Source organism: Cotesia glomerata, linkage group LG5 (assembly GCF_020080835.1).
Source record: "Cotesia glomerata isolate CgM1 linkage group LG5, MPM_Cglom_v2.3, whole genome shotgun sequence".
Taxonomy (NCBI): domain Eukaryota; kingdom Metazoa; phylum Arthropoda; class Insecta; order Hymenoptera; family Braconidae; genus Cotesia; species Cotesia glomerata.
Genome location: NC_058162.1, coordinates 20,774,073 through 20,787,775, shown reverse-complemented (window position 1 = coordinate 20,787,775; position 13,703 = coordinate 20,774,073). Strand labels below are relative to the sequence as shown.

General features: G+C 27.0%; 3 protein-coding genes across 3 annotated transcripts; 1 reads left to right on the top strand and 2 right to left on the bottom strand.

Annotated features, from left to right (window-relative positions):
* Window positions 1-288: 288 nt before the first annotated feature.
* Window positions 289-2,848, bottom strand: LOC123265686 (coenzyme Q-binding protein COQ10, mitochondrial). The gene is made up of 3 exons (XM_044729542.1): window positions 2,822-2,848; window positions 2,542-2,670; window positions 289-776 (listed from the first exon to the last, which is right to left on the bottom strand). Exons 1-3 carry the CDS (start codon window positions 2,827-2,829, stop codon window positions 329-331), a joined length of 585 nt encoding a protein of 194 aa, XP_044585477.1. The 5' UTR covers window positions 2,830-2,848; the 3' UTR covers window positions 289-328.
* A 317-nt stretch (window positions 2,849-3,165) lies between these two features.
* LOC123265685 (succinate dehydrogenase [ubiquinone] iron-sulfur subunit, mitochondrial-like) lies at window positions 3,166-7,360 on the top strand. Its single transcript, XM_044729541.1, has 4 exons — window positions 3,166-3,315; window positions 4,005-4,478; window positions 5,203-5,304; window positions 6,880-7,360. Exons 1-4 carry the CDS (start codon window positions 3,274-3,276, stop codon window positions 7,102-7,104), a joined length of 843 nt encoding a protein of 280 aa, XP_044585476.1. The 5' UTR covers window positions 3,166-3,273; the 3' UTR covers window positions 7,105-7,360.
* Window positions 7,361-7,559: 199 nt separating this feature from the next.
* On the bottom strand, window positions 7,560-13,238 carry LOC123265680 (structural maintenance of chromosomes protein 1A-like). Its single transcript, XM_044729530.1, has 16 exons — window positions 13,013-13,238; window positions 12,423-12,534; window positions 12,247-12,346; window positions 11,872-12,186; window positions 11,342-11,794; window positions 10,855-11,283; window positions 10,392-10,603; window positions 9,878-10,307; window positions 9,754-9,819; window positions 9,526-9,680; window positions 8,925-9,327; window positions 8,586-8,849; window positions 8,328-8,507; window positions 8,076-8,254; window positions 7,817-7,997; window positions 7,560-7,746 (listed from the first exon to the last, which is right to left on the bottom strand). Exons 1-16 carry the CDS (start codon window positions 13,140-13,142, stop codon window positions 7,681-7,683), a joined length of 3,675 nt encoding a protein of 1,224 aa, XP_044585465.1. The 5' UTR covers window positions 13,143-13,238; the 3' UTR covers window positions 7,560-7,680.
* Between the last annotated feature and the right edge of the window lie 465 nt (window positions 13,239-13,703).

Sequence of the window (13,703 nt, the reverse complement as noted above, 5' to 3'; positions counted from 1 at the left end):
ATTAATAATGTTATTATTTATAATTTATTAACTGTAATAGTTGAGATGAAATGAAATATTTTTTTTTTTAATAAAAAATAAAAAATTTTTCTTCAAATTTCGTCATTACTTTATTGCTAATAGTACAACGACCTGTCAATTTTATTTTTGTTAAGTATTTTGAGCCCGATGAGGGTCGAAGATAACGAGGGAGAGTGACAAAGGACATTTCAAGCCACCACCTTCCTATTGATTTTCAATTATCGAACTTGGTAATATCGGTTACTGTTGAATAAATATAAGTCCTAATTGATAATAATTTAAGTATATTGAAGAATTTTTTTTACATTTATTTTTCTAGTCTAACAGTTTTTATACACGGTTTCCCGTGTCGCCGATGAGCTTCATTAATAAAAGCATTCTCCATTTGACGGACTATTTCATTAAAGACCAGATTCGACAAATTAGAATGTAGTAGAGATTTAAATTCAAATGACAATGAAAAATCAATGACACATGTATGTGGATTATTTTTCAGTCCAGGGCTAAAAATCCACAGCGTATTCAGATGATTGAATAATTTACCGTCTTTGCATTCCGCTTTTACAAAATACGGTCGGTGCATCGTCACACATGACGTATAGTTTTCGTTTAACAGCGGTGGAAATCCAATAACCAAATTGGCACGTAAACTGTCCTCGGAGCGAGAATACACTTCGGATTTTTTACAAAATGGCAAAAAATTTTTGTACTTTTGTACGTCTGCAACCACGTCAAATATTTGTTCCATTGAAAACCTAGAATATATATATTTTTTTCTTAGATTATATTATTCATTAGGATAAATGTTCCAGCAGTTGACCGCTTGCATAAAAAAGTCCAAAAATTGTTATCAACTGCATTTGTTATGACCTTGAAATTTATTTTTAACTATTTTTAAACTTATAGTCATTAGTCATTATAATGAATAGGTATTGCAAATATTGTTTAATTTTTGGAACATCGAAAATAATTCATGAAAATTTCTTACAGCATGATCTGACTAAAATCGGTCAGTTACTATAGTAGAGTATCCGAGAAGTGAGTACATTTCTTTTGTTAATAAAAAGTTCCTATTAGGTTAATCTTGTCGAACTAAATTTTGAAGTAGTCTTTAATAGTTTCTTAACAAATCTTTTAATAAATTTTTGTAAAAATAATCAAATAAATACCAATTTAATCACCGGTCAGACACTGGTACAATAAAAACACCATTGTACCATCAATAAATTACTTCGGTCATCTATAGGAACCCGCTATTTTTCAAAATACCAGTAGTTAACCACATGCACAGTTGTCAGTTTCTAACTTATCCCTCGGAGTACACTAGGGGTCATTTTGATTGACCCCAGAATTTTTCTTATCTTTCTTAAAAACTATTTAATTCAAAATAATAATGATTGTATTCAAAAGAGCATTGTTTTACCTACCAAAAATGTAATAAACTGAATTCCGAGAAAACGCATAGTTTCTGAGATATAATTCTTTGAAAGTCAAGTGGAGTCAATTTGACCCTGTGTGTACTCCAAAGTTCTGTTTTAAGGTGTTTACTCCGAGGGTTATATAAAATAAAAGTATAAATATGTTTACGTGATAATTTAATGTTTACATGGATGTTGTTATTTAAAATAATTTATAATTATTAAATTAATAATAATAAAAAAGTATTTATACCTAATGTTTAATGTGTTTCAAATAAGATGACTGCTGAGTCAAATTTACATTTGTGATAAATTTAAATATGAATTTTTTTGTTGTCATTGGAAATAATAGACATAAATTTACAGTAATTAATGGTTTATTTTAAACAATAGCCATTATTTTTAATAATAATTGCATGCATGCACCTCAACGAAATGTTTTGCCTTTGTAATTATTGAATCTACGTTTAATTTACTAATATAATCTGTTACATTTTTACTATTATTAGTTTTGTTCTAAACTAAACGAACTTTTTTTTTACTAACAATACAAATCTAATTTAAATAAATTAGTATAAAAACATTATAAATTACAGTCGACGCTCTCTGTATTGGACCTCTCTGTATTTGACCGCTCTCTGTATTTGACCACATTCTTCCTCTGTATTTGACGATTTTACACAGCTCTTATGGACAAGGACGAGTCAAATACAGAGAATGATCCTGTACGGGTGAGTCAAATACAGAGAGCGTTGACTGTAAACATAAAAAACTAATTCAAGTTTAAAAAATAACCAATCTTCTATAATCGGTCAACTACTGGAACATTCCGGTCAATTTACTAAATCAAACCGGTCGAGTACTGGTGTTTTTATCTTACCTGCATTTAAATGTGAATTTATATGTAATTTTATTAATAATTCAAATAAATAACATCACATATCAAAAACTTAAATATTTAAAGTTTAAATAAACTTTGAATTATTTTCTTTTAACATATAATAATTAAATTACGATCAATTGAAATCCTAAAAATTCTTAATCGGTCAACCACTGGTACATTTATCCTATATAAAATAAAATAATAATAATAATTACTCACCCAATTAATTTTCGACCTTCATATTCTTTAGTTCGGTCTTTATTCCATGTCGAATATAAATTTTTAAAATCCAGTCGATGACGTTTCACACAATTAAATAAATTCTTGTTTAAAAAAATAGTCCTGTATCTAAAAACAAATAAATTAATTAACAATTAATTTTTTCCCGCCACATATTTAAAAACTAGACAATTGCCAATATTTAAAAATGCAATTATAACCTTTTGCCCCTCCTATAAAAATGATGAAATAAATAAAACTCATAAAAAGTAAAACTTACCTATACATTTTGTAAATAAATAATCTTCTATATTAATATTTACAATTAAAAAAATAAATTAGCTATCTAAAATGTCACGATATTTTTTTTTTAACTTTTTTCCATTTGATTGACATGACATTCATATTTTTTATAAATAATTCTTTCTATAAATAAATAGTCCGTTTGTGTCATCACATTGGTCTACTTACAAAATTTATCTTCAACAATTTACGCATTTAAATTCATTTAAATCACGAGACAAACCTACGGCAATTTATTAATATATTTAAGCAATAAATTATACCTAACTCATTTGATAAAATATATACTTTATTTGTACAGTTGGTACTGAAGTGAATAGTATAGTCTCTGGCTCTCTACAGTCAGTGTGTATTTTTTTTTATTATATAACCCCGTTTTTAGTTAGTGCTCGTAATTACAAGTGTTCTTCACAAAAAAATTTTTAAAAAATGGCAAAGATCGTGCCTGCTTGTCGAAACGCCTTCCAACAGGTAAGATTATTCCCTTAAATAAGTTATTTATTTTTCTATTTACTCTTAAAAAGCATTTTTACTTTTTGGTTTAGAAAAGTAAATAATTGCGCATTGACAATTGATTATTAGGTGCTCTGACAGATGATTATTTATTTTCTTTATCTTTTTTATATTTATCGTAATTTAAGTTATCATGAAATCATTCGATCCTAATGAACTGATTAATTGATTATGTTTACATAGATAAGCCGGAAAGAATAGATTTATACATTAATGTCAAGGTTCACATAAATAATTAAGATGTTTTCATAACATCATGAAATATTGTAGTTTTGTAATAAATTATTTAAATATGTTATTTATAAAAATTAAAAAGCCTAATTTTTGAATCTTTAATCAGAATTATATTTTTTTACATTCAAATAAATTTTTCAAGATTTAATTAAAAAAATAAATTATATTATAAATAAATAGAAATTATATTAAATAAATAAATAAATTATATTATATTATATTAGTATGACTATCAATAATTAAAACGCAGAAAGTCGCGTTATATTTTAAAAGAGTCTATACAATTATCAGAGAAATTTTATTTTTTATTTTATAAAGTTGGATTATCAGAAACTAGGTCATTAGTAACCAACTCTTTATATTATCTTAAATTTTAGTTAATATCTAATAACTGTTTTTTTTTTTCTTTTTAGGTCCGATCATTTCACGTGGCAAGTAGTCAAAATGCAGAGGCCAAATTGAAGACGTTTTCGATTTACCGATGGAACCCGGACAAACCTGACGAGAAACCATACATGCAAGACTACAAAGTCGACTTGAATACTTGCGGGCCTATGGTTTTGGATGCATTGATTAAAATAAAAAATGAAATTGACCCTTCATTGACATTTCGTCGGTCATGCAGAGAAGGAATTTGTGGATCTTGTGCAATGAACATCGGAGGAACTAATACACTGGCTTGTATTAGTAAGATTGATAACAAAAATTTGACAGAAACCAGCAAAATTTACCCGCTGCCGCATATGTACATTGTTAAGGATTTAGTACCGGATATGAACAATTTCTATAGCCAGTACAAGAGTATCCAGCCCTGGCTTCAGAGGGATGATGGAAAGAAAGTTGGAACTCAGCAGTATTTGCAGAGTGTTGAAGACCGTAAAAAATTAGTCAGTTTCTAATTAATATTTTTGTGAAAGTATTTTTGAAGTTATACTTCTTTTGGCGCGTTAGGCAAAAATGATGAGGGTAAATTTTTACGATGTAGATTTTTACGATTTTTACGACGCATTCAAAAGTTATAGTTCTTTAAAAATTCGTAAAATTTTGTTTTTCGGTATTTTTTTATGATATCTTCGAGATCTCTCAACCAATCAATATAAACCTGTACATTTTCTTATTTTGCTTTAAAAACTGCGTCGAATGATTTTTTAAAAAAGAAAATCGAACAACACATTCAAAAGTTATCGTTGATTAATAAATATCAAAATGTGAAAAACTGTGCTTTGAGCTTGAAAAGCTCAAATATTAATAAAAAAATACATTTTAAGGTGCTTGAAATGCAAACTTAGTAGGAAGTTCTAGGGTTGGCCTGCACGGTCAACCGATTTCCAGATTTCTTTAATTATGTAGAAATAATTTTTTTATGATATTTAAATAATCTTTATTTAACTAGATAAAATGCGTTATAATAAAACTTTCAATGTATTAAATACCTTTTCTTCTATTATAAGTGTCGTTTTTTCTACAAACGTAGGATAACGCGATAGATAAAATATTTAGAAAGATTTTCATCTTGTTACGCCAAAGAAGTATAACTTCTAACGTGCGTACATAAGTACACACACACTTTTTTTAAATGACAAAAATTTATTAATGATTTATTTTTTATAGGATGGTCTCTACGAATGCATTTTATGTGCATGTTGCAGTACTTCTTGTCCATCTTACTGGTGGAATGCTGATAAATATCTTGGACCAGCTGTTTTGATGCAGGTAAATAGTAATAACAATAATAATAATAATAATAATAATAATAATAAGAACTATCAACCTTGCAGTCACTATGTGACTGCCGTGACTTGTGAACTATAAATAAATAAAATTTTGCTTTATTAAATAATGACTTTTGTTAAATTGCACTGTACTTTTTTAACTATTGACGTTTTTAAAGATATAAGCTCATCCCGATGTTACATTCATCAAGAGCTTTCATTTGAGTACCCGCATGCATTTTGATATATTTTTTATATATACATATATATAATACATATAAATATATGAAAAATTGATGTGGGTACTCAAATGAAAAGTTTCAATGAGTGTAATGTCGGGATGAGCTTATATCTTTAAAAATGTCAGTAGTAAACAAGATACTAGGTCATTTCTTAATTATTGATATTTTTAAAGATATAAGCTCATCCCGATGTTATTCTCATCAAGAGCTTTCATTTGAGTACTCACATGTATTTTGATATATTTTTCATATATACATATATGTAATATATATAGATATATGTATATATAAATATATGAAAAATTGATGTGGGTACTTAAATGAAAGGTCTTAATGAGTGAAACATCGGGATCAGCTTATATCTTTAAAAAGTTTGGAAAATCCAAAAGTACACGCCTCATAACGCTCATTCATTTTTTAAGAAAAAATAAATTGTGTAACTGATAAAAAAAAAAAGAAAATTATAATTAAGTAATTTCTTACAGAGTATTTTTTTTTTTTTTTTTAAATATCAGCGCCCTCTTTTCTTGTTATATGCGCACGCAGTCTAAAAAAATCTAGCTTTATCAAGTGGCGCCATAGTTTTCACGTGACAAATAAAAAAAATTCGTTTGTCTTTGTACGGTTATATCGTAATAAATTTTAATAAAAATTCAATTAAAAACAAAAAATACGTAAACTAGGCTACTGATATGAAATACGGACCCAGTTCATCGCATTCGTAAACTAATAAAAAAAGTCCGGTCTTGAAATATCAATTTGTTCGGGAGTAATCATTGGTACATCCAAAATGGGGTAACATCCGGACGTCCACGTAAAATTTTTTTCAAAACGTTTTTTTTTCAAAATAGCTACATAAAATGATTTTAGAAAGTAAAAGATGGTTTAATTTGAGTGTTTTCTCCGTGTACATCTACTTATATTATTGTATAAGTGTAATATGGTTGTGATAGAGACATTTAAAGATCACAAAATTGCTTGACCTTGACGAGTCGAGTATAAAGCACAACCTCACGCGCTTCGCGCTATGAGGCGTGCAAAATATCAATAGATCATCAGATAAGATGTCATTTTTTAATTATGTATCTAAAGATAGAGCATTTTCGAATGCAGCCTAAATACTTATCATTATATATTGACGATTGGTGAGAATGATATGAAACCATGAAAAGGCACAACTCCAGGTCAAGATTTTTCCAACGATACCAAATTTAACCATAAAAACCCATTTTATCATATAAATACACTGGTCACAAAATTTTGCTTATTCTCTTGATAATATAGATAATAATAATAATAATGTCTTAAATAAACATTAAATTTTTCTTATCTAGGCTTACAGATGGATAATTGATTCACGTGACACCAAAACTCAGGAGCGTTTGAACGAACTGCGTGATCCTTTCTCTGTTTTCCGTTGTCACACGATCATGAACTGCACTCGTACTTGTCCAAAAGGTCTGAACCCTGGTAGAGCAATCGCTGAAATTAAAAAACTACTGGGTGGTATTATCCAAAAAGGCAAACCTGGTTTAGATACTACAGCATTGCACAATTAATTATTAATACGGAGATGATTCCGAGTATTATATTATAGTCAAGGGAGGTGTAGTTTAAGATCTCGAATCTCTAAATTGACTGGTTTAAACTTATAAAGTTTATTAATGTTATTTTAAATAAAACGCATCTTTGGCTTAATCGATATGAGTAGAAATAAAATAAACTTTTTCATTGTTTGAAAACTTGATAATAAAATCTAATTTCTAACGAGGTTCTTGTAATTTTTTTTCTCTTGTAAATAAATATTTGACAAAATTTTTGCTATTAGTTTATTTTTTCACGTTACATATTATTGATAAATACTTGCCCTCTGATAAGTAAACAATAATTAGTTTTAAATTGGTTTAAGCTTGTTTATATTAAGATTACTTATGACAAAGAAATAATTTTTAATTTAAATATTTATCTGAATTATATTGTAAAAACATTATAAAATATAAAACATGAAGTTGAATATAAAAAAAATCCATTGTATAGAAAAAATACAAAAATTATCCACACAGTTAATAAGAAGAAAAAAATACTATTAATGATTGAAAGTAAGTACTATGATATTCAATATTCCAAAAACTGTCTTAATTGTTTTTGTATTTATTTAAATCAAGGCTCACGTATATAGTGCGTTTGCTATGATCACTTTTCTGAAATATATATTATATAATTATTTATAAATTGCGTAAGAGTAAATTGAAAATAATTCTTAGAACTTACTGTAGCAGCATAAAAACCAGAAACCCGGTCCGCGCATTTTATTACACTATCATTGTGTGATATAAAAATAATTTGTTGGTCCTTTTTAGCTTCGTTTAAGTACTTAATGACGTTTTTTACATTTTTTTTGTCCAAATCAGCGTCAATTTCATCCAATAAAAGTATCGGGACATGCTGATCTCTAAAAGAAACAATAAATTTCAAGTATTTTATTCTAATAATAACTAAAAAAATTTTTTTTCAACTTTTAAATATTCACCCATGAATGGAAAATAATAAAGACAAAGCAGCAAGAGTCTTTTCGCCTCCCGATGGCTCAATGGGACCACGATTTTGCTTATTGGGTGGTACAAACTTAAATTTAATTTCATCTAAATATGGTTCTTCCGGGTTCACTGTAAGCAGAAATGCTTGAGCCGAGTCACGACCTGTTATTTTCTGTAATAGATTTATAAATAAGTAAATTACATTCGAGATTATAAATAGAAATTAAATCAACTGGAGTATGTACTTTATAAACTGCTCCTAGTTTCTCTCTGATTGATTCAAAAGATTTCATGAATGTATCATATCTTAATTTCTTCACTTTTTCAAATTCACTGGTGAGTTTCCTTAATTCTTTTAAATGTTCCTTGTGCTCTTTATTAAGTTGGTCTATTTTTCTTTTAACTTCATCCAATTCAGATTCCACCTATATAAATAAATAAAGATTCATAATTATAAATTATTTATGATGCCAAAGTAGTAAAAATATAAAAGACATTCAAACCGTCGAACTCGTAGGCATTGCAATTAATTTCTGGCGTAAGCTAGCAAGTTCATCTTCATAAACTTTCAGCAATTCATCAATATTACGACCATCTGCGGAGTCTTCTAGTAAAGAGTCGTAATTAAAACACAGATTTTTTTCAAGGTTGTATATTTCTTCAAGCTTTTGAGAGTCATAGTCTTCAGGCTCCACAGACTCAATTAATTCGTAAAGGTCGTTTAAAGAAATATCATTATCTAAGAGCGGCAATTCAATCATCTCATTCTAAAATTTTATACAATTAGTTGGTTATTTAAATTAATAGACTCTTTAATGAAAGTAAAAACGTAAAATATAAACCTTTGCTCTCAAAATCCAATCATGAAAATCTGCTTTTAAAGTAGCACCGTTTTCACTTGGGTTTTGGATTTGGGACAATATTTGAGGAATTATATTTTTATCTTTTTCAATATCAGCTCGTAATTTTTTTAATTCAGTGACATTGATATTTAGCTTTTCAATCAACGGATCTAATTTTTTTTTATCTAACTGTTCTTCTCTTTCCAGTACTTTTAAATCTTTTTTTAATCCTTTCATTGTTGTTTTCTTATCGAGTAAATCAGTTTCCAAATTTTTAACAACATCACTCCACCTTTTAACATTGTTTGAGGTATTTTTATTAGATTCATACTCAATACAACTTTCAATTCGTTCAATTTGTTCTTTAATTTTGCGTAAATTCGATTTTTTTTCTTCTTGAAGTCTATAAATAAAAAAAATTAATTGCTCATAAATTTACACCTATTTTATAAACATTAATAAAAAAATTAACCTGATTCAAGAGAAGAAATCTATAACTAACAACGACATTTTGAATAGTTTGATTATTTCAATTCAAGGATTTTTTTTTTCATGAATCAAGTTAATTTTTTTTATTAGTGTATTGTTTATTATAACATACCGTGATTGATTTACATATTCACTGATGCATTTTATGCCAAGATTTTTACAAAAGTCTTGATAAACTTTATTTTCTATAGAAGCATTCTGATTTTGAAGCTCTTGACATTCCAAATTAACTTTATCCAATTCTTTTTGTATTTCCTCACACTGAAGCTGAAATAAAAGTTTTAATTGAAGCAACTATATACAGTTAATAGATATTATTGTTATAAAAAGTAATTTATACCTGAAAATATTTCTTTTCATCAGTTAATTTTGAAATACTTTCCTTTAATTCATTACACTCGGATTCCTACAAACAAAATCAAATGATAGAATTGAAGATTTATTGAAAATAAAAAAATACAAACCATTTTCTTGTAAGCATCTTTTAAATATTTTATTTTCCAATTAAGATTATTCTGTTTTGATTCTAATGACTTTAATTCAGATTGATTGTCTAAATATTTTTGCCTTTCTTTAATAGCGTTCATGATTTCTTTTTTTCGTATCTTCAAATTTTCAGACATCTGAGAATCAATTAATTGAACTCTTTTGCTAATTGAACTCTTTCCACCAGAAAATGATCCGTTTGTTTTGTAAAAAGTCCCATCTAAAGATACACAATTATGCTTATTTCTAGATTTCAAATCATAAGCGACATGGTTTGCTTCTTTTGACAATTCACAAACAAGGGTGTTTTTAGTGACGAATAAAACAGCACGACTTATTTCTGTCGGGAATTGTAAAACGTCATACAACAGCTTGACATTATTTATACCGTCATACAAACTTGGATCACTGAAATCATTTACAATTATAAAATTATTTAAGTTTTATTTTAATATAAATATTTTTTCACCTAAATAATAAATTGATACCCACCGCAAGCGCTCTTGTAGTACAGGAGCATCAAGATTATCAAGAGGAAGAAATTTTTCGTATGTCAGACAACTTTGCTCTAAAATCTCAACGCACTTCATAGCTGTTTTTCTAGTGTCAACGATAATAGCCGAGAAGAAATGACCAAATACTTTAGCCATCGGAATTTTATAACGATTATGAATAGGCTCGCAGACTTGATACATACGCCCGAACTATAAATAATCATTTGTAATCAGAAGTAAAAAATTTATTAATATTTAATAAATATTATTCATTAATAATTAACAATCCACACAAAAAAAATATTTAGAATGAAATTGTAAAGTAATTTAAAAACTTCATTCACTAAACTACGTGTACTTTAATATAACTAAAATGTATACTTTTGCCATTCGGCTACCGCCTTGACATTAAACTCTATAAATAAATAAATAAATAAAATTTAATAATCCATAATATTTACCACTCCTTTGACGGTTTTCTTCAAATATTCTAGTGTTTCTTCTTCCCATTTAGCAATCTGAATTTGTGATTTATCTAATTTAAGAGAATGTATTTTCTCATCAATTGCATCAAGCTCTGCCATCAATTCTATTCGTTGTTTTTCTGATGTTTCAGTGTTCAGTTTTAATTTATCAAGATCTTGGTGAACTTCTTCCAATTCCTTTTCAGTTTCTTTTATCTTGTTGACAATTTCTTTTAGTCCACTCTCATTGTTTGAAAGTAATTTGATCTGCATTTCTAATTGGTTATTCAGGTCATTCAGTTGACGGTGAAAATTTGCCATTTGATTATCAAATCCTCTGCGTCGATATTCTAATGTGTCTAATGCTTGAACAATAGCCACATTTTTCTCCGAAACAATAGTTTTTAAGCGCTGATACTCATTTTCCTTAAAGAAAAAAAATGTTTTGATTTCAATTGTTAATTTATTAAAATAAAATATATACCTGTTGTTCCACTTTTTCCCAATAATCTGGATCTTGATTCGACGCATCTAGATATTCTTTTTTCTTCTCAATTTCAATCTTCAAAGCATCCTCCAGCTCTTTTATTGCTTTTGCACGTGACTCATCAGATTCTTGAGCTTTTTCAAGATTTTTTCTTGCAGATTCTATTTTTTTCTCATCTTTCGTAATCTGTTCATGCAATTCTTCAAAGTTAGCTCTAACTGTTGTTTTTTTCGAAAAATTTACTGAAACTTGAAGCTCATATTCTTCAATTTTTTTTTCATAACTATCAATATTCTTTTGTAATTCCTTTAAAATTCGCTCTCTTTCTTTGATCTTATTTTCTTTTTTTTCTTTTATTTTTAGCAGCTTTTGTATGTTCTTCTCTACCGTCTTTATATTTACGTCCAGAATATACAAATTAGCAAGGATAAATTTTTTTAAATACTTTTCCTAAAAATAAATAAATTTAAATGATATAGAAGTCAAAAATAAAAAACCAACACTAAAGTTATTGAAATTAAAGTTACATAGTGTTCTTGAAGTCCATGTGAAATTCTATTAGTTTTTGATATATCTCTAAGGCGTTTTTGAGTAGTGAGCAACTCTTTTTTGTTATTAAATGATTTCTTTCCATCGAGTCTAGCTTGCTCTACCTGGCTCAACAAACTTTGATAATCTCTGCGAAAAGAAATAGAGCCACTAACTCTTTCAAATAAATTTATTAAATTTTTTCCATTTAAAGAAGCGATTGCCTGAATGTCTTCTTGATATACGATAATATTATTCTTTATATTTATGCCAATATTCATCAACTCTTGCACGTATGTTTTTTCTTCTACTTCCTGTTAAGCATTTAAAAATTCATACAATTCTCATAATCAAAACTTGAAAACATTCCTTACTTGGTCATCAATTGAATAATTGAATGAAGAACCAACAATCTCCTTGGTAAATGACTTTTCAGTCAAGTCCGCGAATGAAAACGTACATTTTACATATGTCCTGTTGAAGTTTTGAAATAAAAATTTATTATTTAAGTAAAGTAAATAAAGGTAAAAAATATTAAAAAGCAACTCACTTTTCTGATTCGTCAGCATGAATATGAATAAGCTGTTTAGCGTTACGAATTCGTAATTTTCGTAAATTTTCATTGAAACAAAAAGCGAAAGCATCAAGAAAGTTCGATTTACCTTAGAAATATAAGAAAAAATTAAATAAAATTATAATACTGAAATCAGCAAACATCTGAAAATTTTTTTATTTTTATGACAAATCATGCAATCATAAAAAAAAATTGCATTTGTAATTCTTTTAAATTTCGAGATGTGGAATTTTTTTTATAATAATTTAGTTGTCACAAAAATCCAAAAAATTGACAGATGTTTGTTAATTTCAGTATCATAAAATTTGCATATATTTCAATGAATAAACCATTCATGACATTTAATTTAGCTGTCACTTAACAATTTTTTAATTTTCTTAAACTTCTTAAATTTGTTCCAAAAAAATTATTAAAAAAAAATTGCATTTTTAATTTTTTTAAATTTCTGCATGTCAGTTTTTTTTTCTAATTTTTTTTGCCATAATGTATTTAAATAAATTAAAAAAATTATCAAATATCTGTTAAATTAATTTCCATAAACCATTCATGAAAAATAATATTCTTACCTGATCCATTTAAACCATAAACGCCGTTTAATAATTCGAAAGGATAAATTTTATTATCTCCAGCAAAAGACTTGAAAAAAGATATTTCTAATCTTGATATTTTAGTATTTAAAATAGCTGATTCCATCATCAGATCGTTTTTTACTCGTAATGGAATAAAACCTTTGTTTAAGATATAAAACCGTCACAAAATGAAGACAAACTTCAGTGTTTTACTTCTAAGAATCATAGAAAGGGGATGAGAACAATGTTGAATTTAACGGTCAAATAATTCTAGGAAAAAAAGTGCACATAAGAGTTAATTATCAATATTTATAGTATTAAATTTTTCTAAATAAATAAATAAATAATTAAAACATTTTATTGTTTAAACTATTTTGATAGAAATTAATGAATAAATAAAGCGGAAAATAAAAGATTGGCGCCAAAGCGAAGTTATGGCGCGAAAATTTAAATGTCTAAAAGTCAATATTTTGATTCTAACTTCAAAAATAACAATTTATTTATTAAGTTAGAATTAATTTTTCATAATTCTCACTATAAAACTATTCTATTCGCTCAAAATAATTAAATTAAATTACATTTTGATTATTTATCGCCTTGAATAAATATTGATATTCTTCAACGATGATTTAAAATGAATTTATTAATACGATAAATTATATTTAATTGTTTCAAAGTTAAAAAATAC